The sequence below is a fragment of the Nannobrachium achirus genome, assembly GCF_963921795.1.
Source record: "Nannobrachium achirus genome assembly, chromosome: 12".
Taxonomy (NCBI): domain Eukaryota; kingdom Metazoa; phylum Chordata; class Actinopteri; order Myctophiformes; family Myctophidae; genus Nannobrachium; species Nannobrachium achirus.
Window position 1 is genome coordinate 2,399,682 of NC_137832.1, and position 25,803 is coordinate 2,425,484.

Genomic DNA, 25,803 nt, shown 5'->3' on the forward strand with positions numbered 1-25,803 from the left:
CCAGACGCTACAGAAGATGAACTGCTCAAGGTACAGTCAGCTTGATTGATTGATTATTTTATTAGACAAAAATGGAGAACAGAACAAGTACAGTTAAACACCCTACCTAAAGGTACATCTCAAATAAGACCTTTTACGGTCTTGTTTACATTGAAAGCCCTCAGCTTGATTCATTCATGTTACTGTGTTAGTATTAGGAATAATGATTATTATTATTAATAATAATAATAATTATTATTAATAATTCTGTGTTGTCTAGAGCTGGAGGATAGATTGTGTTATCATATTATCAGTGACATCACGGTGGCGCAGTGGTTAGCGCTTCGCCTCACAGCTAGAAGGTCCTGGGTTCGATTCCCGCCGGGGGACGCTGTGGGTGCTGGGGGCGTGTTTCTCCCTCCGCGCCATCAGCGCCCACACCCTAGGTGTGGTTGGCGATAGGGCCTTTCTGTGTGGAGTTTGCATGTTCTCCCCGTGTTTCCTAGGGTTAATACCCTCACAAAAAACATGCAGTAATCCTGGTCTCTATACTGCCTTCCCCTGGCCAGCCGGGGCGCCTGATGGAGGGGAAAAGAACTGGTTGGAATAACGTGTTCCTTCCACGCGCTACGTCCCAACCAGGGAAATTCCCACTGTCAGGTGAAAAGAAGCAACTTGGACACCTCATGCATAGAAGGAAGCATGAGGTCAATCTATTGTCTCCCCAGGCGCGGCAAAGGGAGAGCAGAGCCCAGGATTACATAGGCAATAGGCGCTGGGTGAAAATGGGTTACAAAATCGTGGGATGAAAATTATAAAGAGAAAAAAACATCAGTGACATCATGAAGATTTACTCTGCAAGCCAAAGAGTACATCTTCATGATGTCACTGATCACATGACCCCACAATCAATCCTCGAGTTCTAGACAACAACTCCAGTAAATTAAAAAAAAATGGCACCAAAGGCCAAGTGGCCTTGCCCCTAAAATGACGAAATTCCAGGCCTGGTACTATCCTAAAATGTGGCCCCACAGGCCCAGGACCTTCCAGGCATATGCCCAGTATGCCAGATGTCCAGTCCACCCCTGTTCATAGGGCATCCTCAGTACATGACCGAGCCACCATTCAAGAGAACTGCCTCCTCCAAACTGTCCTGAACTTGAATGCATTTTATGTTGAAAGAATTGCAAAAGTTCCCCTATTCAGGGTCATTAGTTTAGGGGAAAATGTTATGTCTACCGTATATGTCATGCAATTGTAATTTATATTTTAACATATTAACTGTGTTAGAGGACCTCAATGGAAATAAGGCTCACGGCTTTCTTGTAACATCCTTGAATTGCTTTAACCGTGTGGGTTTTATTGATGTATTAAGTTCTCTGCACGTCCCTGGTTCCGTGCAGATTGTAGGGAACCTGCTCTACTATCACTGTGTGTTGTTGTGGTTCTATAGATTGTGGGGAACCTGCTCTAATATCCAGGGTTCCCACGGTCATGAAATTCCTGGAAATATTTTGAAATTAGAAACATATTTTTCCAGTATTGGAAAAGTTTTGGAATTGATCAAGGGTCCTGGAAGGTCCTGGAAAAAAATAGCTATGCATTGTCTTTGGTTATTGATTGTGTTAATACCTCTGAAATGACAAATTAAACATGGGCCAAATTGTCAAATATTAGAGGCAGAAATTGTGAAAAATTATTATTTTCACAATAAAACCGTGTTATACAAAATTCCTCAACTCTTGCCGGGGTCCACAGCTCAAATATGATTATTTCGGGGGTCGTGGCCTGAAAAGGTTGAGTACCACTGGCATACACTGCCTGTCTTTGGGCATTGCACATAGGAGTAAGTGACTCGTTATTGAGCTGAATTATTGTTATATAGTCCTGGAAATCGCGTTAAATATTGTGGAAAAGTTTTGGAAAAGTTTTGGAAATGAATTAGTAAAAATGTGTGGGAACCCTGATTATCACTGTGTGTTGTTGTGGTTCCGTGCAGATTGTAGGGAACCTGCTCTACTATCGCTACATGAACCCGGCCATCGTGGCTCCCGACGGCTTCGACATCATCGACGTGTCGGCGGGGGGTCAGCTGACCTCGGAGCAGCGGAGGAACCTGGGCTCCGTGGCCAAGGTCCTGCAGCACGCCGCCGCCAACAAGCTCTTCCAGGAGGCCGAGACCGCACACATGACCCCCATGAACCAGTACATCACCGCCACCTACCACAAGTTCAGGTACTGCACCTCATACACCTACCACAAGTTAATTTATTACATCTCATACTCCTACCACAAGTTCAGGTAATGAAAATGCCCTTCTGACTACACCCTCTAACTCAGGGGTCTTCAACAGGGGGTACGGGACCCCTAGGGGGTCCTCAGAGTCACTACAGGGGGTCCTCCAAATCTTTGTGGGATAGAAACATTTTTATATTAACCACTTGAACCCTAGCCTAGCGTCCATATTCTGAGAACTTTAGCCAAAAATAGCAGATCTACAAGCTCATGATGCCTCGCAGAGTGAGGCGTTGTGAGCTTGTAGATTGGCTATTTTTGGCAAAGAGGTTTTGTAGAGGGGGTAAAGAGCAGACTAAGTACAGAATGAAAGGTCAAGTTTATTAAGTATTCATGGTTCAAGTGGTTAAATATCTGAAAACACACATTGACAGGAATCCAAAATACACTGATGATTGTGCTGTCAAACAATGAAACTATATGGAATCTACGAAAATGTTGTGGGGGTCCCTGCTTCATCTCTCTCTCAACTAAGGGGTCCTTGGCCTGAAAATGTTGAAGACCCCTGTCTATAACAACTTTATAAATGACTCAGTTTTCTGGGATTAATGGTCAAAACCCTCCTGACTCCACTTGAGCTGTATTTTGGTAAAGTACCTGACAATGTATAAAGTCACCATAACTCATTTCCTGAAAAAGGTAATATTTCAAAAGACAGCAGAGATATTTAAACTCCATTTCCCCCCCTTAATGAATGTCACATGACATTAACTGATAGTGCAGGCGTTTCGGGCAGTATTTTGATGGAATCGTGCACTTTATGAAAGAAGCATGAAATTTGGCACACAGTTAGAACATGCCATATGGAACATTTTTGGCTATAGGGGCATCGCAGATTTGTCTTGGGAAACTTGTGGGAGCCAATCAAAGTTGGGCTCTCATAGACTTTACTATAGAGTAAAATAATACAAAAAATAAATATGCTTTAAGTAGCATGTGAGGGGTCAAACTAGGTGTTTTTCGGGATTCTGAATCCAATGCAAACATTTATTTTGCAGGAAAACCATTCCTTGGGCTAAAAACGGACCCCATATAAGTGATAAAAGTATGGTTTAGTGATGAGTCATCACTTTTCAACAGTTCTGTGGTGGCCGTTTCTCGGAAAGGAATGTTTTTCGTGCAAAACAAATGCTTGCATTGGATTCAGAATCCCGAAAAACACCTGGTTTGACCCCTCACATGCTACTTAAAGCATATTTATTTTTTGTATCATTTTACTCTATAGTAAAGTCTATGAGAGCCCAACTTTGATTGGCTCCCACAAGTTTCCCAAGACAAATCTGCGATGCCCCTATAGCCAAAAATGTTCCATATGGCATGTTCTAACTGTGTGCCAAATTTCATGCTTCTTTCATAAAGTGCACGATCTTTGCCTGAAACACTCCCACTATGAGTAGTAACACGGTGGATTTGGGAGACGGAGAGTTTGTGAGAAAATGTTTGTTTTTGCCAAGAAAGTTTGAATTCCCAGAAACTGTGTCCCCCTGGCTCAGCGTTACTGGAAACCACGAGAAACCAGTGTCAACAGGACATGCACTTACACGCACGTACACACACACACACACACACACAGCAAAGCGGAAAGGATTATGTTTTTTTTATTATTATTATTATTATTCAGTGGCATTTCACGTTGCAAAGGGGTGCAGGAAGAGTGGGCACCTACACATTGTGGGCACCTTTCAGAGTGTTAAATTGAATGAATTGATTTGTCTTGTCTTCTTACTGGCAGTGGCACAGCGACAGGAAGACGGTCATTTTGATAAGTGATTCAGGGTGTGCCCCCTAGGGAGGAAGTGTGGTACTGCACCAGGAAGTCAGGAATGGCAAAGCAGTGTGTCAGAATGGCAGGTCGCAGTTTACTATCAGAACCATCCAGGGGCGTCAATTGGGTATGGCAGGGGTATGCAGCTGCCATACCCTGGGTCCAGGGGGGAAGATAAAAGTTAGTTCTAAATATGAATCCATGAATGTCTCTTTGTCTATCTGTGCGGGTTATTATGTTGTTAAATTGCAGTAAAATAACTACAAATGCAAAATTTTACAAAATGGTCACTTTAACAAGGTATTATAATTATATTATAGGTATATATAATTATACCTAATAATTAGGTATGGCAACATGACTGGTCACCAGTCATGTTGCCATACCTTAGCTTTTTCTGAACTGACGCCACTGGAGCTTGAGTCTCACATTGTCCCATTGTGTTGAGATTTCAAAGGGGAGGGGATTTGAAATTTGAAATTCCCAATCACAAGAGATCTGGTGGGAGGGGTTGTGTTTGACTTGTGTGGACACAAAAACATTACCCACTCCCCCTCCCCTCTATGACAGGCATCAAACAGGTTGTTATCTTAATTGCTCCCTTTGAAGTTCAAAGGGAGCAATTAAGAGCTCTCCACTGTTTCTGTTGATTTTCTGTTTCTGCTGATTTGCTGACTCGTTAGACCCACCCCCTCCTCCGAGGCTCCGACTCTCATTGGCCTGGTCTTGCCTCAGACCAGAGAAACTCTAGGTTCATTACGCAACACCAGACCAAGAGAACCAGTCCGCTCAGAGAGTGGGCGGGTCTATGGGCTGGAGCCAGGCAACCGTGTTTCCAGACAGCTAACACTTGGCTTTTTTATTGGTTGACTCTCACACTCTGACATCACGCTCTGTCATCACTGTGATGTCATGGGAACCAAATCCCTTTTATGCCCATATATGGAGATCCCTGATGTCATCAATATTAAGCCCATATCTGTGAATGCCAAAATATTATCACTGTGATGTTAGGGGAACCAAATCCATTTTATGCCCATATATGGAGATCCCTGATGTCATCAATATTAAGCCCATATCTGTGAATGCCAAAATATTATCACTGTGATGTCAGGGGAACCAAATCCCTTTCATTGCCATATATGGAGATCCCTGTGATGCCAGAGGAACCAAATCTCATTGGCCAGATGGCCAAGAGATGGTGTTACCTCTCCCTTTAGAGCGAGGTCACTTTTCACCCTTAGGCGTCTTACTAGTATTTATGGTTATCTTGCAGGCTGTTCTTCCAGGTGTTTATAGATCTGTTATTTCGCAGGCTGTACGTTCTTCCAGATGTTTTATAGATCTGTTATTTCGCAGGCAGTTCTTCCAGGCTTGCTGTGACGTCCCAGAGCCAGAGGAGAGGTTCAACGTGGATGAATACTCTGACATGGTTACCCTGAGTAAACCTGTCATCTATATATCTGTGGAGGAGATTATCAATACTCACTCTGTAAGTAATCTGAGTAAAACTGTCATCTATATATCTGTGGAGGAGATTATCAATACTCACTCTGTAAGTAATCTGAGTAAAACTGTCATCTACATCCATGGTTCTCAACCTGTGGGTCGTGACCCCAGATGATTAACTGAATGTGCAACATTGTTTTCTCACTAAACAAACCAACATACAGTTTAAGTGTATAGAGGGTATCTGCACATTTCTAAAGTGACAATTTAAGGACTTTTTAATACCTCTGAAATGACAAATTAAACACTGGCAAAATAGTCAAATATTAGAGGCAGACATTGTGAATAGCAGATCTACATGCTCACAACGTGTGTGTGTGTGTGTGTGTGTGTGTGTGTGTGTGTGTGTGTGTGTGTGTGTGTGTGTGTGTGTGTGTGTGTGTGTGTGTGTGTGTAGTTGGTGTTATGCCATCTTGATGCCATCTCTCCCGACCACAACGATCTTCTACACGAACTACTGAACGACCTGGGAGACACGCCCACTGTGGAGGCACTGCTGGGTACGTGCACGCGCACACACACACACACACACACACAAACACACACACACACACACACACACACACACACACACACACACATACACACACACACACACACACACACACACACGCACACACACACGCACATCATGACCTGGGGGTCACCAGTATTAGTTTCGATCTTTAGAAACTTTTTGTCATCATAATGTAAATACAAATATGTCTTCTCTAAATATTCTCAATCTAATATGATGCCCCGAATGTGCATGAATTAATTTAATAAAGAACGTCCTATGGTTGATATGAGCATCAAAACAATGTAATTACACTATCAACTTGCGACAGGAGTTGTCCCTATTGAGTGACAGATGAACTATTTCTGAAAGAAATAAAATATTTAAGATGTTTTCACATTTTTTTATATTTTATTATGGGGTGAATTTCAATGTATCTCCTTCTAATTTCTTTGTCTTAATAGTCTCTTATCTGTAAGTATCTAAATAAATCTTGATTTGTCAAATTATATTTGTTTTTTAGTTCTTCAAAACTCTTAATTTCCCCCGTTTTCACATGTTTTTACTTATTGAGCAGCAAAAGAGGCAATTCTAATGTACTACTAAGGCATAACAGTCTTCTTAGCCAGGGATCATTTTAATAATAGTGACAGTCCTAATTGTTGTTGTCCTCAGGTGAGGGGTCCCTGGACCCCAACGACCCCGGCAGGGCCAGTGCTCTGAGTCAGCTGGCCAAGACGGAGATCTCTCTGACCCTGACCTGTAAGATGAGCCTCCTGGAGGGAGAGGAGGAGGACATGAAAGGACTCATGACCAAGTAATAACTAATATTAATACTATATAACTATCTACAATATAACTGATGTATAGATAGTAGTCTAACCCTAACCCTGACATGTAAGATGAGCCTCCTGGAGGGAGAGGAGGAGGACATGAAAGGACTCATGACCAAGTAATAACTAATATTAATACTATATAACTATCTACAATATAACTGATGTATAGATAGTAGTCTAACCCTAACCCTGACATGTAAGATGAGCCTCCTGGAGGGAGAGGAGGAGGACATGAAAGGACTCATGACCAAGTAATAACTAATATTAATACTATATAACTATCTACAATATAACTGATGTATAGATAGTAGTCTAACCCTAACCCTGACATGTAAGATGAGCCTCCTGGAGGGAGAGGAGGAGGACATGAAAGGACTGATGACCAAGTAATAACTAATATTAATACTATATAACTATCTACAATATAACTGATGTATAGATAGTAGTCTAACCCTAACCCTGACATGTAAGATGAGCCTAATGGAGGGAGAGGAGGATGACCTCAAGGGCCTCATGACCAAGTAATATGTGACCGAGGCTGGAGAAAAGGTCCATTTGTAGGCATTGGTCTTTTTTCTGCTTTTTGCAGATCATGAAAGTACAAAATGTAAGCTTTCAAATGACGTGTCACTCATTGGATTCTGAAAATATTTGACGAAGATATGCTTATTTGAATGTTGTTAAACCTCAAACCAAGAATCTGAGTAAAGGCCTCTCAAAGTTTGTCACACTACGGGCAGTCAGGTAAGGGTTGTGAACAATGGATTGTTAACTCCACCCCTCACCTGCCCTAACCTATTGGTGGTGATCTGCAGCTGAAACTTGAGAACAACAGCGACACAGTAGCCAACAGAAACTGCAGATGTAAATGTTGGCTTTGACACCCTAACCCTAAACCTAACCTTAACCCCTAACCCTAACCGTTGTTGGGACCTACTATTTTGTCCCCACACTGTCAGAGGTTATGGGTTTATTCCCCATAAGTATAGCTAGACAAACTCACACACACACACACACACACACACACACACACACACACACACACACACACACACACACACACACACACACACACACACACACACACACACACAGATGTCTCATAGCAGTGGTTTTCAGCCTTCTTCATATCAAGGTCAATTACTTTTTCCATTTGAGCCACAGAACCACCATTTAATGAAATTTATCCTCTCAGAGCCAAACCTGGAATATTGTGTTATCCTATACTTCATCATACTGCAGTGTCACACAAAAGTAGAAAGAAAAAAAAGCAAAGTAGTAAATGTACACTTTTTTAAAAATCCTTTAAAATACCTTTTAAAACATAAATATTTGGGTATTTACTTGTGACCCATAAGTAGTCTGCGACCCAGAAACGGGTCCCGCCCCAGTATTTGGGAAGCACTTGTTTCATAAGGGCTTTTGTGGAGTTGAGGCTCTATAATTAACTGTGCTGTGTTTCCTCCTCCGCTATCTGTTTCCTGTCCAAACAGGAAACGGTTCTGGTGGCGAGGCTTTATCTGGCATGTTGAGGACACACAGCTGACATGCTCGTTAGAAGTATTGTATTCTGTCCCTTTACGAGGATTTACGCTGTATGCGTCAACGCTTTCATATGGTTAGCCTTGTAGCAGAATTGCCCAAGTCGTATTTTTAAGGTTTTCATGTTTTTAAAACCTCGCACTTTAAGGTTTGCAAGAACGTAAAGTGCGTTCTAAATAAATCAAATGTATTATTAACTAATACAGTGCCGCCGGCCACAAGGGGCGCTAGAGTGCCAGACATTTCTCTATAGACCTTCGCTCTAGCTTCCGTCGACACTGTCCCAAGTGCCTTGGGATTTCACTCCAGCCAATGCTATGGGTGACGAGAGGAGGAAGCTAGCTGACACGTAGCCAACATGCTAACCCATTTAGAAGCCCGATCTAAAGCTATTTCAGTCGCAAAAAAACTTTCTCTTTGGGTCTGGGAACACAATCCGGAGAAAATCCTGTCTAAAGATGTGATTCATTATTGGAGTGGGCGGCGCGATGCGGCCGTTAGCGCGACTACGGCCCGTGTATGGCCGAGTGTTGGCCTGGACCATGGATGGACGTTTAGACCGGGGCTTCGTTGAGGCCTCCGATTAAATAATTCATTTTATTAAATATCCCGAACTAGTTCGGGATAGGCACCCTGGAATACGTCGCGCCGCCGACAGTATATATTGAGTTTTTTTTGGGGGGCTCTAAACTTTATTTTAAACCATTTTCAATGGAATAAATCGTCGGACCTAGCGTCTCTCGTTGGCTAGCGCTGGACGAGCAAGGACCACCCACGTTGCTCCAAGCAGCTCGGGGTAAGTAAAATAGCAAATAAAATATTGGATTGGATTGAAATAAAGCCGAACTTGTTCGGGATAGGCCCTTATAGGGTTAAGAAACTTAAACAGTGTGTTTGTTTATTAAGAAGCTTAAACATTGGGGTCACGGTGGTACAGTTGGTAGCGCTGTTGCCTCACATATAGAAGGTCCTGGGTTCGATTCCTGCCGGGGGACGCTGTGTCCCCTAGGGTAGGTTTATTGTCTCTATACTGCCTCCCCCTGGTCAACCAGGGGGCCTGATGGAGGAGAAAGGAATTGGTTGGAATAACGTGTTCCTTCCACGCCATGTCCAACCGGGGAAACTTCCCCCTGTCAGGTGATAAGAAGCGGCCTGCTCACTCCTCATGCACTGAAGGAAGTCCATTGCTCTCCCCAGGTCGGCAGAGGGAGTGTAGCGCCCAGGATTACAGTAGACAATTCACTGGTTGAAAGATGGGTTCCGAAAATGGTGGGATAAAAATTAAGGAATAGAATCTTAAACAGTGTGTTGGTGTTTCAGAACTAAGAAGCTCATAGTGGACGTGGTTCGAACCCAACCTGGAGAAACTCTACTGGGAACCCTGGAGACCCCAGCTACTGCTGTACAGGTACTGTTTATGATATTACCAGTAAGACTCCCTAATCGGGAGATAAGCGACCGTAGGTCACTTATCTCCACAAATAGGGCAAAAATGTGTTTTGCCAAAATCTTCCTGATCCATGTTGATGACATGAGTGTAGACATACTGTGTAGTGATTTTCGTGATTTTAGGGCAACATCTGTAGGAGCAGTGTCCAAAAATGTGTTTTTAAAAATCGGCCTGGAGGTGGCGCTATATGGGAGAGATTCATGTTGATGGGATGAGTGTAGACATACTGTGTACCGATTTGCGTGATTTTAGGGCAAAAATTGTAGGAGCAGTGTCCAAAAATGTGTTTTGCAAGAATCGGCCTTGTGCGCTGCAGTGGCAGGGGGTCCTCCACTGGGGGCGCCACCACTTTTGCATCCGTTCTGGAGCACCAGGAGTCGGTGGTCCCCGGGAATTCCCCGTGAGCAGCCCCATTGGGGTGGTCATTTGGTCATGTTTGCGCATTTGGTCATTTTTTACATCTGGGGGCTCCGGGGGTCCTTGGAGGTTGTAGTTTGGCAGCCAAGGAACGTGTGTGCAAAATTTGGCATGGATCGGGGCAACGGTTGCGGAGATATAAGCAGGGAAAAAGTGTGACGTGTGAGGTGTGACAGACAGACTGACTGACGGACTGACTTACACTTTGTGCATGGTTTGATAGTAAATGCGACCTACGGTCGCAACTATTATTATTAAAGATGGTTGATTTTTTCTCCAAAAAAGTTCACAGAAAGAGTTAAAATTATGTTTTTTTATCTGGCCACACCCACCAGTTCATTAAGTATGCCTGGTTGTCATGGTGGGCGGTGACCCAGCTGAAGTTAGCAACACCCACAGTGTTGGGTGAATGGTAATTAGGGGAGGGGATTATTTATGACGTCATTAAATCAGTGTTTTTTTGATCCGGCCTTTTTGACACAGACGCTTTCAGCTTTCAGGAAGAAACCAAATATACACAGGGAAGACACATTTGCATTTAACCCTGCAAGGCCCGAATTAATTTCTACTGGCCAAATTAAAAAAAAAAAAAAATCAGATGGTGTTGTAGGAGTCCTAATCACAGGAAAATGTAATTTAAAAAAAAAATAATAATGTTTTTGTAAGGTTTTATAGCCATAAATCATAAATCATAAATCATGCTCTAATTTGCATTTTGGGGATATTTTTCACAATATTAACATATGCACGTGTTCTAGACATTCTAATGATCCCGAAAAAAATATAACAGGCATTTTACTTATGTTTTTGTGAGGAATAGCTTCAGTTAAAAAGTGAGATGATGTTCGTCCAGACGCAGGAATTTCAACTTCTCTGGGAGGTGTGAATGTCAGTCTCTGTGGGGGGTATTTATATGCAAATATCGTGGCCAATGGCATTGTAATACTAAACAATAGGATTTAATGGTGATGTTAATGTGAAAAAAGAAGAGGAAAACTAATTATAACATTTTTTTTAAAATGATTTAAAAGACGTTGCCAAAAAGCAACGCTGGGCCTTGCAGTAGAGGTCTTCACGGGTCCAATTTGAACTACCCGAACCCAAAAGGACCCGGGGGAAATGGACCCGGACCCATATGGCCCCGTCTATCATTTGGAATTTGAGAACCGTTACCCGATCAGCCCCGAGACGTGATGGATCCGATCCGAACGGCCCCGCCTGTTATTAGAAAAATTGGATCCGATACCCGAGCAGAACGAGAGATCCGAGACCCGAACCTGTCGCCCCGAAATGAAAGAATGCCAACGTTATTATATTAAGAGTTGTATCAGACATATTTCTTACCTAACGTCGCCACGGTGCTGCTGTTGCTGTCAGCGGCGCTGTGCCTCTCGCTCTCGCCAAAAGATGATCTTTTCCCAGACCAGTAAGTCAATGCGGACAGTTTGTAAATACAAATAAATCCATGTTTTTATTCCTTCTTCTTTGGCAAGCCAATGCTAATGCTATCGTTTTCTGTCGCATGTGGTGTTCATTAGGCTATATCTTTCTGCTTTGAGTGTCCATTTTGCTCTGCAGAGCATGACAACACGCAATGACAACTCCATTGTAAACCGTTAACCAAAACGTTACGTTAATATCTTTGATAATAATAACAATCCAACTGATACAGTCAGTGTTGTTGTGACTGAGTGAGTTCTACTTCTCAGTTCTCACAACCAATGCAACAGATGACATGCTGCATCTTTAGTGCCATCGTGTGGCGTTATCTATTTGGTGCAGTTGTTGCGTTCACTTTCACTTCAATCTCGGTCTGTCTCGGCTCCACTCGGGTAACAGGAGATACCCGGGGAACCGGGGCAGACGGCCCCGGCCCCGGCCCGCCCCGCGGTAAAAGCTCGAAAACGGCCCCGTTACCCGGCTCGGTTCGGTTCGGATCGCGGGTAATTTCGGATCTCGGGCAGGTCCGAAGACCTCTACCTTGCAGGGTTAACGCCATAGACACATACAAAACAGAAAAAGTACAAAACTACGGCACCACCTCTTTAAGCTACTGTAGTTCAGGTACCGTTTATGATATTAAAAATAATCATATAAGAAAAAATGCAATAATGCTCAGTGACTAGCAGTTTATCAAAAAGGGTCCCATAAGGCCCGGACCACCACACCCCTAGGCCGCAATGCCAACCTGACAGCGTGCCGCGGGTTCGAATCCCACTCCCGACGACCTTAGCTGTGTGTCACGCCCCATCTCTCTCCCCATTTCCTGCCATGCAGTCTGCTGTCTATCAATAAATAGAAACCACATAAAATAATGCATCACATGTTGAGTAACCGTTTTCAGTCATCATAGCTTAGCTTGTATTCAGTTTTCGTCAGTGAAAAAAAAAAACAGGTAGTCAAAGGAAAATGTTTTTGTTTTAGTCAACGAAATGAACACTGGTCTGTGTGTGTGTGTGTGTGTGTGTGTGTGTGTGTGTGTGTGTGTGTGTGTGTGTGTGTGTGTGCGCGCGTGTCCAGGAGTGTGAGCATGCTCAGATGGTGGAGCGGCGGGCAGCGCAGGAGGCTCAGACCCCGGAGGGGCTAAAGGTCAGAGGTTAAATTATTAATTATCAGACGCTTCAGAAAAATTTAATTTTGTCATCGCAGAATGTCTCGCTTAATTAGCCAAATGGCCTAGATTATGTGGGGTACATATTTAATCCATAGACTGTAGAGGGAACGGTGTAGAGGGAACCCTGTTTAGCAAGCGTGTGCATGCCGCCATCTTTCGTGGGACACTGGGGGTGAATACATGCTATTGGTTGGGAGCTCGTCAAACAAGCTAGCCACGCCCCTCCTACTATTTTATCATCAATTTTAAAATATATGGGAACATTATTTAACAAAACACATATCATGGTGATTGAAACAAGACGTTAAACTTGCGACTGGAACCATAAAGTATTTATGACAATTTTTATTAATAAAAGTAATAAATTAGTATTAAAATCAAGTGTAAAGTTCGGCAAACATCCATTCACTTGAATGGAGCGTAATACTTTTTGGTACCAGCAGGGGGGAAAACAACGAAACTAGCCATTCGTAGACACTTCTTTGCATCATCTTAATTCTGCGGAACTATCCCCATGGGATAATGGCATATTTCCACGCAAATAAAATCACTGCATAAAATCACAAAAAAAACTGCGTATGGGAGCTGCCATCCACTGACGCCCTGGTGAAATGTCGCCCCCTACCAGGTGAGTGCGGCGGTGCAGGAGGACGCAGCGCTGCCGCTGGAGCAGAAGAAGAGGAAGATCCTCCGCAACCTGAGGACCCTGGAGGGGGCGGGGCTAGTGTCTGCTAGCCGCGCCTACCAGGAAGTCATCAACGACATCGCCAAGGTGACCGCCCCTTCTTTTGATGTCCGCAGGTTTAGTTTTAGTATTTCAGTCTTTTGAATAAAACGCCATTTAGTTTTAGTCATATCTTAGTTACCCGAAAAGTCTTAGCTTTGGTCTGGTGTTATAATCGAAAGCACAATTCTTATGGTGCGTTCAAACCTGGATAGTTTGAGCGGAGCCTATTGAAAGAGAGAGAGACAGAGACAGAGAGAGAGAGAGAGAGAGAGAACCCGTTTAACACCACTTTGTGTGTTTGTTTGTTTGTGCGTACGTGCGTGTGTGTGTGTGTGTGTGTGTGTGTGTGTGTGTGTGTGTGTGTGTGTGTGTGTGTGTGTGTGTGTGTGTGTGTGTGTGTGTGTGTGTGTGTGTGTGTGTGTGCGCGCTCCAGGACATCCGCTACCAGCGGCGCTACCGCCAGCGGAGGAAGGCGGAGCTTGTGAAGCTGCAACAGGCTCTGTCTGCGTTGAACTCCAAGACCACCTTCTACCAGGAGCAGCTGGAGTACTACGACACATACATCAAGACCTGCCTGGACAACCTGACCAGGAGGTAGATATACACTGTAAACCAGGGGTCTCAAACTCAATTTACCTTGGGGCCGCTGGAGGCAGAGTCTGGCTGAGGTTGGGCCGTAGCCTCAGCGCACATGCACGCCGCGTGCACATGCACTAATAAAACAAATTAGTGCATGTGCACTAATTTGTTTTATTATTATACTGTAGTTTCATACCAGTCTAACAACTACTGTATCTATCTCTCCATCAAAGACATTTTAAAAAATTCCAATCTTCTCGAATATCTTTTTTATTTTTGAACCCAAAATGAGATGAACAAAGACCCTGGTGTAAACAAGTTGTGTTTAACTTATGGAACATGTACTGTACTGTTAACTGTACTGTATTATTAACTGTTTTGAGGTTCATATAAAACTCACGGGCCGCACAAACATTAAACTTTCGTATTAAGGTGGGGGCCACAAAATATCGTCTTGCGGGCGACAAATGGCCCCCGGGCCGCCAGTTTGAGACCCCTGCTGTAAACCGTCTGGTAGTGATACGCGGGCCGACCCTTTGAACGCGGACCCGCTCGCGGTGCGTTCAAGACTTCAGGCTCAATTGGCGGTCGGCTGGGCGGGCAGGTTATCGCCACTCTCATGTGCAAAAAATAAATACGAATAATCACCTGCCTGAGCGAGCGAGTTTTAAAATGCGCCAGAGAGGCTTGGTTTCTCCTCCGCTCCTTGGTGCGAGGACCATCCCAATTCCGCTCCTGCTGGGGCCGCCAACCACATTTGCCAACATCTTCACCTCGCGCACATATATAGCAGCCAGTCAGACACACAACATGAGCAGAGAAGAATGCACAAACAATTCAGCGCGTGTCGCTGATCAGGATTTCACTTAACCCATTGCCAGCCAAATTAAAATATGAATTTGCGCTAATAATGCCAGGAAATATTAACACCAAAAACACCACTAGAGTGCGCCATCGTAACACTGTAAACATAACAGGTCTGTGTATGAAGCTGTGTAAACAGCCCCTCCTCTATGGGTTTTAAAATGGCTGCGGGCTGGAGTCTACTACGTGCTGTAGCAGATCGATTTGTCGCAGATCTTTCACATTAACCTATCGTGCGGCCAAATGGTTGGATGCAGATGCCGCACAAAAAAATCTGAATGAAAATCCGACCTACTGAAGGGGCGTTATGGATATGTTAGCAGGCTAACGGCTGGGATCTGCCATCCTACACAGACAAGGACTGAAAACCAGTGACGTCATCATCTTATCCTTTTTTTTCCACGGTCTATCGTCACAGCCAGTACAAGGTAGGGGAAACCGTTTGCGCCGCCAATACATCAAAAAAAATGCTAAAAAATTGCTTTTATATAAAAGTCGATCTGAAAGTCGCTTGGCAGGGAAGTCCATAGTGACATAGTCGATCCAAAAGTCGACCGGCGCTAAAAAAGTTAAATGTCTCACTCTCTGGTGTCATCCACACAAGGCTGTTTATAAATACTTTGTGTCAGTTAAGTTATATCACCAGCCAGTCAACGGATACGATTTGAAACGCAACTTTCAAGTGAGACAGATTTTTTTACTGAATGAACCACGCTCACCTTGAGTCGCCCCCATCTCTCGTCTCGAGGTGATTAATCAATAACCAACAGGATTTAATATTGTCACGCCATTCTTACCCCGACGATGCCTCCCGATTTAGAGAGAATGAACGTCTTTGAATGAATGTCTTTTTGCTGTCAAATAATAGTAAAGAACCCCATTTTGACCACCACGCTTGTTTACACGTTTGTTTATTTACAATAATGTGCAACTGTAGACCTTTCTGTAAAGCGACTTTGGGTACTTAGAAGAGCCGTATATAAAGATGAGCTATTGTGGAGATGATATATCATCTTTTTATTTTATTTTAAATGCGGGTAGCGGGACGGTCAGATTCGTTGATTTGTATATTGTTCTGCGGGGCGGGCGGGTGGGTTAAGTTCCGTGCGGGCTGTGGGCCGTGTGGACTATGAAAAAAAGCTGACCCGCGCATCACTACTGTCTGGACAACCTGACCAGGAGGTATAGGCTATATACACTATATACCTACATTAACACGTGTTGTTGTGGTTGTGTTAACGTGTGTGTGTGTGTGTGTGTGTGTGTGTGTGTGGCGGTGTAGGAACTGTCGGCGGTCCATCAAAGCAGACAGTAAGGTGGAGCAGAGGACCAGCAGGAAGGGGAAGCAGGCGGGGCTGAAGTACACTGCAGCACGACTGCATGAGAAGGGAGTCATCCTGGAGATAGAGGGACTACAGAGCAACCAGTCAGTATTAATTATAATTGTTATTTTAGAAAAGAAACTTTCTAAGAAATGTAATTTAAATGTAATGTTTAAGTGTGCCTGCAGCTCACCGAGTGTGTGCAACCTTGTGTAGCGGTCTGTGGGACCACCCACCAAGTTTGAGACCAGTAGCATGCAGGGAACTGGAGTTATGGTTGTTTAAAGCCCAGCCAATAGTAAGACAGAGGGGCGGGGCTTCAGCAATAACAGCTCGTCCCTATTGGTGGTCTAAGTCCAGAAACCGAGTTTCGAAACGGTACCATATTGTGAACGGGAGTTATGGCTGCTGAAAAGCCCAGCCAATAGGAAGACAGAGGGGGTGGGGCTTAAACAATTACAGCTCGTCCCTCTGTCGAGGTGCCAACTTGCTTTTTGTGCACTTGTGGCCATGTATGGCCTACTTTTGCACCAGCAGAGCGCGCAAGTACTGTGTCTTTCGCGACTCTGCCTGCCCAGTGTTATTATATTATATCAGGTCCCACTTGTTGATGGTGACCTCACCAAGAATGCTGGTCCCTGATTGGCTATACGGGCGCAAACACAAGCAGAGAATGCGACAGAAACACAGAGCGCTGTACTTGCGCGCTCTGCTGGCGCAAGTAAAGATACAATTGGAAATTGCAAGTGTGGTTGCCGTGATGGAACCAAATGGTCTCTCAGTTACAGACTGGTTATGGCCATTCAGGGCTATCTCTGGGTGTTTCTGGTAATATTATTGTCCAATCATTGTGTATGTCCGTCGGCAAAAGTGGGATTTTGAAAAAGAAATGTCCAGCACAAGCCAGCATGGTGCCGACCCCTGTCCCAGTGTCCAACTGTCCAAACACAGCTTCATAATCTAATCTTCCTGCTTGAAATTTCCCTTTTCCCAAGAATAACAAGATCCACAGGTTCCTGTGTTTGTCATTCTGGTCATTAATTCACATTCATTCATTGTTATTGTATTTGTGCAATAACAAATTGCAGGTTCAAGAACGTGATGTTCGACATCTGTCCCAGTGAGGAGGTGGGCGACTTCGAGGTGAAGGCCAAGTTCATGGGTGTGGAGATGGAGAAGGTCCAGCTGCACTTCCAGGTAACCAAACAGAGCGGTGTCTCAGCAGCCAATGAGAGGTCTCGTTGAAAGATGGTCACCTTTAATTATACAAACGTTCAACACAGGGACAGAATGGACTGTTAACCCTTAGCTGAACTCGGAGAGAGAAATTGGCAACAACAGCCGATCTACAAGCTCCCTCGCAACCCATTACTGGGGAAAACAGAATACAATATATACAATATATAGGTAAACTAGAAAGACGCAATTGGAAATTGCAGGTGTCCTCCAGCTAGCACCACTCCCAGATGTTTTTCCTTCAATATCCAATTGCATCTGATTCACAAAAAAGTTGATCTACAACTAGAAATACTGTTCCTACGAAACAGTGTGGGCTCGCTCGTGACTACATTCTGCAGCGTGCTAACTGTCATGTGAAGCTCAACCAATACTCCAGCTAACACCACTCCCAGATGTTTTTTTTCTGCCAATTTCCAATTGCACCTCATTGGCTAAGGGCCCTGCCTTTGTACTGTCTGCGACGGAACTCGGTAAATAAATAACGAAGATAACATAGTGTTCTCGCCTTTCAGGCGAGCCCACAAATAATGTTTATATATCTAGCGGAATAAATAAAGTTTCCCCAGGAGTCAGGACTACAGTGTGTTGCCCTGTTGGGCAACCACACTTAACTAGAAAGGTGCAATTATGGGAGATTGCAAGTGTGGTTGCACCGACGCGAGTCTTGTACCACATAACCTTTGTACCAAAAACAGGGAAATACAGTATGGGGTTTCTGCCTGAACACAATGGTAGTCATGACAACTGTTACGTTAAGTTACGCCCCAGGCTAGGGGTCCCTAGGTGTAACGTAACAAAAATGGACTCCCTCCTTCCCAGTCCCCAAACAGCCAGGCCACACAGGTTTGAAAATCCTCAAACTTAAGGATTTATTATAGATAAAAGTCATACATGTTACCTCAGGGTGGGATCATAAAATTCTAGATACAAAACTGGTTCTAATAACAAGGGGTCACCCACCCCTACATACAGAACTCTAACAAAACACAATGCTAAAAGACAACAGGCTGGCATTTGGAGGCTGGTTAGGAGAAGACCCTCAGAGTGCTGGTGGCAGCCATCTTTATAGACACCACCTGGTTCGGGAGCCAATCACCTGCAGCATTCACCTGGTAGTCAACCACTCACATTCAGACACCATTCACACTGGCTGGCAACCACTCACTCAATCAGCACCACTCACACACACCAATGAGGGAAGAAAACACTATACAGGAAAAATATACACAATAATGACCCAGGGTCATTACAACAACGGTTTGCACGGCGTGTGACATCACACCTGGGCTCTGGTTCTACAGTGCTGATTGAAGATATCGTCTACTCCTGGGGAGGGTTTCCTTACTGCGACCTGCTTTATGCATTTGATTGTCGACGCCCTCAGATGGTTCAAACCACAGGTTTCTGGGACTGTTCCAGAGAAGAGGTGCAACCACTCAGCCTGTGTCTTGGGGAAGGTCATGTTTTATCCATGGAGGATACCCCCAGCAGACTGGATTCACTGATGGCATCTACAAGTTGGACACCACCACGATGGTCTGGTCTTTAAAGGAGTCATCCAGACCAAAACACATATAGGGTTAAATCTGTCTTTTATCATACCCCTTTATACCTGCTTTATTCCATTTTTTTCATAGCTGCCCCTGTTGCTAGATTTCGGCAGCCCCTGTTGCTAGATTTCGTGGGCCCTCTCATAACTAACAGAGTGTATAGCCTTTATACTAGTGCGGTTATTTCTTCAGCTTCAAAGTTAGTATTTTTGCCAGACCCATGAAATGGGTAGGCCTACATAAGCAAATGTCGGTCTGTCTGTCTGTCCTGGTTTTCTATATAAAGGGTATATATGATGATGACATGATAATGACATGCCTACAAAAGGCATGATGTCATAAATGATGATGACAGACAGGGGGTCTGGCACAACCAGGTTGACCTGGTCTAGTTTTATTGGATTGTGTTTACACAACGTCCTGAGACCAACCAAACCGCTGTTTTGACCTCACAGGCACCCTTACTTGTCAAACCGACCCCTCCCTCCCCTCCCTTTCTTGCCTCTCCTCTCCCTGCTCTGGTGCAGAGCAGAAGCCGGTTGACAAGTAAGGGTGCCTGTGAGGTCAAAACAGCGGTTTGGTTGGTCTCAGGACGTTGTGTAAACACAATCCAATAAAAAAATACTAACTTTGAAGTTGAAGAAATAACCGCACTAGTATAAAGGCTATACACTCTGTTAGTTATGAGAGGGCCCGCAAAATCTAGCAACAGGGGCAGCCGAAATCTAGCAAAAGGGGCAGCTATGAAAAAAATCGACTAAAGCAGGTATAAAGGGGTATGATAAAAGACAGATTTAACCCTATATGTGTTTTGGTCTGGATGACTCCTTTAACCCATTTAGGCCTAGGATTATTGACTGCTTTAACTATTGAAAAATAGCAGATATACAAGAGAGATATACACCGAGTGCCGCGCTGCGAGCTTGTAGATCTGCTATTTTTGAAAAATCATGATTTGTGTGTGTGTTCAACTCCTGGCTGAGCACACCTTCTGCACAGCTTCTTCCAGAAGGGCGCAGGAATCATTTAGCCTTTGCCTACAATGAAGAGCTGTACATGTTTGGTGACTCTAACTATAATCAGTACTTCAATGATGTGTGGAAATTCAGTCCAGGGACCTTCTGCTGGAAGAAGGTTGAGCCCAAGGGGAAACGCCCAGAAGGGATGACTGGTATGTGCTGTTGCATGGTGGGAGATCGTATCATCTTCTTTGGAGGAGACAACTCACCTGGTGACCTGTATGTCTTAGACTTGGGTCCTAGCCTGAAGACGTTGTGTAAGCTTGCTAGCAGTTATTCAGTACGGTCTGGAGCAGTCTGGACTCCCACACAACATCAGGTGGAAACTGGCTGCCTTGACTACCAACAACGACTGAATGAACACACAAACAAAAAAACAAAAAAACAAAAAAAATGCATAATCAGATAGAATAATTAATAAAGGGAAAAGAATCCGGAAAAACAAAAACAAGGTGTAACTAGAAACATGCAATTGGAAATTGCAAGTGTGGTTGCCGTTGACCCTAATGGGAAGCCAATCAGAGAGGGGGAAAGGGGTGACATCACAATATCAGGGTATCGTGATGTCCGATTGGCTGAAGGGTTACATCAGATGTTGAGAAAAAAAACAACCCAAGAACATAGTCGTCCACACTTGCAATTTTCAATTGTATCTTCCTCAGATAAACAAAGAGTCCAATTGACCAGTACTAGTTAAAAGCCATTCTGTAAAGTGTAAACATGGGCTTTTAGAAGAGTTTTAAAGTGGCCATCAGTTTCTATTTAGTGAAAACAGCCGATCTACAAGCACACACCGCCACGAGGCGTTGTGTGCTTGTAGATCGGCTGAAAACTACTTCAAGTTTAAAATGATACTAAATATTTTTTTAAGTGTCCAAATAAATTCCAAATATTATCAATTGATCTTGCGGCACCCCAGGGTGCCCCGTCACCCACTTTGAAAACCCCTGTGTTAGCTGATGGTTCTGTCTTGGCCGTTACAGGACCTGCTGCAGCTCCAGTACGACGGCGTGGCCGTGATGAAGATGTTCGACAAGGCCAAGGTCAACGTCAACCTCCTGGTCTTCCTCCTCAACAAGAAGTTCTACGGGAAGTGAGGAGAAACCCAGGGACGTGATGGGACCAACGTCCTGATGTGATTGTTCATCACAGTGTAGTCTCGCGTAGCCAGACTGTTGACTCCACGATTTGCGAATGCTCCCGTCATACAGTCTGGGGTAACGTAAGAAGAATGATGTGTACCCGGTTAAAGCGGAAGTGAAGCCTTATCCTCACTTCCATTTCGTTTTTAACCTCGCACACATTTATCCTAATATAAATAAAAATCATCTATTATAGCATATTTAGCTTGCTGCTCAGAAATGACATTTTTAAATATATTTTCATGAACGGAAATGCCAGATTCCCTTACTCGCCGTTCAGGAGCTGTAGGTCCAGACTCTACAGTAGCATTCAGAGATTGTGGAATAGTTGTCTGGCTTACGTGAGATTAATCACAGTAGGAACATAGTCCTGATGTGCTGGTTCATCACAGTGGGACCAACGTTCTGATATGAAATATTTGCTTCTGGGGAGGGTCCCTGATGCATTGTATTTCGAGATCGGGGGTTGGCTTATATATCATACAAATAATTCTAGGGGTCCATGACATGAAAACGTTTGAGAACCACTGACATAAAAACATGTGTTTTTCAAAAACCTTAGAAGGATCTAGAAGGCATTCATAAATCCGGGTCCAAAATATTCAAATGTTCACAATAGTGCCGCGCTGCAAGCTTGTACTGTTTGTAGATCTGTTATTTTTCAATCGTTAAAGCCTAAAATATGATGTGATGGTTTATCACAGTGGTTTTCATCCTTCTTCACGTCAAGGTCCATTATTTATTCAGCATTTGATCCACAGAACCACCGTCTGATGACATTTAACCTCTCACACCCAAAACCTGGGATATTCTGTTGTCCTTGGATCAGATTTTGTGCACAATTCCATGCTGTATTGATGTTGGTACCATAGCAGAGATAACAGGCAAACATTGATCAAAATAACAATTCTTCTACACAAATTGTGTAGACTGCTTGTAAATTAAGTAACGCAGATGTTTAACAATAAGTTAAGCTCTTTGAAATGAGTTAAAGATCAATAAGGGTCCATTTGGTTTCCAACTCTCCATCATTTAGCTGGGGACCACCAGTAACCCCCTCAAGGACACTGGTGGTCTCCGGACCGCTGGTTGAAAACCACTGTCCTTATGATGATTAAGAAGTGAAGTGGGTTCGATTCCCGCTGGGGGACGCTGTGGGCGCTGGGGGGCGTGTTCTCTCCTCCGCGTCATCAGCGCCCATACCCTAGGTGGGGTTGGCGAAAGGGCCTTTCTGTGTGGAGTTTGCATGTTCTCCCCGTGTCTCCTAGGGTTGATACCCTCACAAAAACATGCTGTAATCCTGGTCTCTAATATACTGCCTCCCCCTGGCCAGCCGGGGCTCCCCAGGCGTGGCAGAGGGAGAGCAGAAACCAGGATTACAGCTTAGGCAATTGGCACTGGGTGAAAATATGGGTTAGAAAATCGTGGGATAAAAGTTATAGAGGGGAGAAGTGAAGTGAAACAAAGGGACGTGATGGGACCGTAGTCCTAATATGGCGGGCCACATTAGAACACATTAAAACACCCAACCGACCATATCTCCTGACAAAATGTACTTTCGTCAGACCATAACAAAGTCACATACATATGCATCACAATTAGATTTTATTTAATTACCATCATCATCAATATTTAATATCAATGGTTTTTTTGTCAGGTGTGTGCTCTGAACAAAACACAAATAACTCACATTATCAATTACGCACACCAAGGCCCGCCCCCACGAAGGCCGCCGCGGCGCACTGTGAGCTTGTAGATCTGCTATTTTCAGAGCACAACCAAACATAGAATGACTCGCGAGGGTCCATTTGGTTCCATTTGTACACTCAAGAGTTATGGGGGTTCTTGAAATTTTAAAAAAAGTTTGAAAAGCACTGCTAGACTAAATGGAACAGAGCGTTCATTAGTATCATCATGTGACGTATCGTTTAATACTTAACGATACAACGTTGATTTATCACTTTATAATGACCAAGTCGCCCCGGGCTTCCGCTTGAAACAAAAGCCCACGAAACAGTGTTTTCTTTTATGTTCCCTTGATTTCCGTTGAATCACTTTATAAACACAAAATGAAGATGTTTTTTTCTTTTGCTGTTTTTTTTCTTCTTTTCATATTGTTTTTGTTTCCCCACACGATGACTGTAAATGGAATATATATTTGTAAGAATTGTTAATTGCATGTACTGTATGTTGTGTATGTCTGAGGTAAGAGTTTTAAAACAGGGTTATTCCCCCACCTTTTATGAAGCGTTGCATCGATGGAGAGAATATTTCACAATTAATATTTCATAATTCTTACGAGGATTTTAAAGGGAGTTCAAAACATTCCAGTGAGCCAGACTGCATACAATAGTGCCTTAATTCATATATATATATATATATATATATATATATATATATATACATACATACACACTTGAATGATTATGCTAAAACATATGTCTATCAAATTAAATATTTTATAATGTTTTAATGTGAGCTGTTTAATATAATGATGAATTGTTACCTGTTTTTGTCTGTCTGTCTGATTGATTGATTGATTGATTGATTGATTGATTGATTAATCGATTGAAGAATGTATTAGAAGTTTGCATAGGAAAAGGTACAGTTTCATGACAGTACAGTTCACTGGTACAAGGTCAACTAAAAGGATACACCCAAAAAAGCCTATGGCCCCCCCACACTTTTTTTTACACATATAACATTGAATGACAGACAGTTAGAACACAGTACTATGCAGAAGATAGAATAAAAACAATAAAGAAAAGCAGTTGTAAAACACAATGTAAAATAAAAGGGATTTACCATAGAAAGGTCAGGGGAGGTGAGGATAGGCTTTGTTTTCTTTGGCCAGTCAAGGCTGTTTTCAGAATGCAACACCCGAGCGCAAACCAAACATGACATGGCTTGTCTTTTAGTTCTACTGGATCTCTTCTCCACTAGTCCCTCCCTGGCATGTTAGTCTAGTTATAATTTGTTGACGTAATTGTCAGTATATTCAGTCTCAGTTCTAGTCATGGTAGCGTACATAGTTTTCTTTCAGTTTTTATTCCGTTTTCGTCAGTTAAAAATAAGGACATCTTTCGCCATAGTTTTAGTCGACAAAATCAACAACACTGCCCACACTCCTCCTTCTGTCGTATGTCTGGAAACATCTGTGGGATCCTCGGTGGACTGGTGAAGCCTGGATGGTTCTGCTGCCTTCCACTGTCCTCCATCTTGCCTTCACCTACAGGTGGAGGTATTGATGTATGTATTATTGTATTGATGTTTTACCATGCTTATTGTAGGTCACGCTGGATTAAGTCTGCCAAAATGCTTCAATTGTACGTAAATGGAAAATGGTGCATTTATATAGAGCCTTTATCCAAGGTGCTATATAAATACACACACACACACACACACACACACACACACACACACACACACACACACACACACACACACACACACACACACACACACACACACACACACATTCATACAGCGATGTCAGAGGAAACCATGCAAGGCACCAACATGCTCATCAGGAGCAGTTAGGGGTTCAGAGTCTTGCTCAAGGACTCTTCCACACTAACTCTGGGGGATCCCGGGGATCGAACTGGGAACCCTTCGGGAACCCTCTGTGTTCCAAGACGGCAACTCTACCCCTGAGCCACTGCCACCCGTTCAGGTGTTGTGCAGAGCAGTTCCTTCCTGGGTTCTGTGTGCCACTGTGTGCCACTGTGTGCCACTGTGTGCCACTGTCCTAACCCTAACCCAATGATATTATTATTAGCTTCTTACGTCAATGAGGAAATGCTCCATTTCCTGTCACAGTTTTTTACATGTCCCTTTTTTTCTTTTTTTTTAGGAACAGTGGTGGAAAGTAACTACATTTACTTCTTATTATAGTATTTCCAATTTCCAATACTTTTACTTCTACTCCACTTCATCTCGGAGGCAAATATTGCACTTTTACTTAACACTTTAGTTACTTGTTACTTTGCAGATAAAAAAATATATAATATAAATATATATCAAAAAGAACATAGCTACATGAACCACTTTAGCCCTATTTTATACCTTGGCTATTTTCAAACATTTTGTACTTTTACTTTTGGTACTTTAACCACTTGAACCCCAGCATCCCTATTCTGGTGTGGAAAGGTTCACCAAAAATAGCCGATCTACAAGAGATTTGAGGTAGATGGAAAAAGAACTCATCAAGTACAGTGCAAATCAAGTCTGTTTTACTAAGCATAGAGAGTCTAAGTGGTTAATTACATTTTGATGCCAACACTTTCATACTTTTACTCAAGTACATTTTGAATTCTGCAACAGAGTATTGATACTGTGCGAGTAACTTTTCCACCGCTGGTTAATAGTAGGCGAGGCCTCAGTAGACAGATCACACAGAGTGTGTTGGCTGACACTGAGGCCGTTATTTTATGTGTGCCTGTCAGTTAAAAACTGTGC

General features: G+C 43.4%; 1 protein-coding gene across 2 annotated transcripts in view; it reads left to right on the forward strand.

Moving 5' to 3' along the window:
- Positions 1 to 23,818, forward strand: part of iqgap2 (IQ motif containing GTPase activating protein 2) — a 99,662-nt gene extending 75,844 nt beyond the window's left edge. For both annotated transcript variants that reach the window (XM_080738858.1, XM_080738859.1), the window contains exons 28-39: positions 1 to 30; positions 1,979 to 2,214; positions 5,399 to 5,531; positions 5,946 to 6,048; positions 6,720 to 6,861; positions 9,743 to 9,830; positions 12,810 to 12,878; positions 13,532 to 13,675; positions 14,064 to 14,224; positions 16,356 to 16,499; positions 17,484 to 17,592; positions 21,187 to 23,818. The exon at positions 1 to 30 is cut by the window's left edge and continues 55 nt beyond it. In XM_080738858.1, the coding sequence (XP_080594984.1) occupies positions 1 to 30; positions 1,979 to 2,214; positions 5,399 to 5,531; positions 5,946 to 6,048; positions 6,720 to 6,861; positions 9,743 to 9,830; positions 12,810 to 12,878; positions 13,532 to 13,675; positions 14,064 to 14,224; positions 16,356 to 16,499; positions 17,484 to 17,592; positions 21,187 to 21,300 (1,473 nt within the window). In that variant the 3' untranslated portion in view covers positions 21,301 to 23,818. The remainder of the gene's footprint in view (positions 31 to 1,978; positions 2,215 to 5,398; positions 5,532 to 5,945; positions 6,049 to 6,719; positions 6,862 to 9,742; positions 9,831 to 12,809; positions 12,879 to 13,531; positions 13,676 to 14,063; positions 14,225 to 16,355; positions 16,500 to 17,483; positions 17,593 to 21,186) is intronic.
- Positions 23,819 to 25,803: the final 1,985 nt, after the last annotated feature.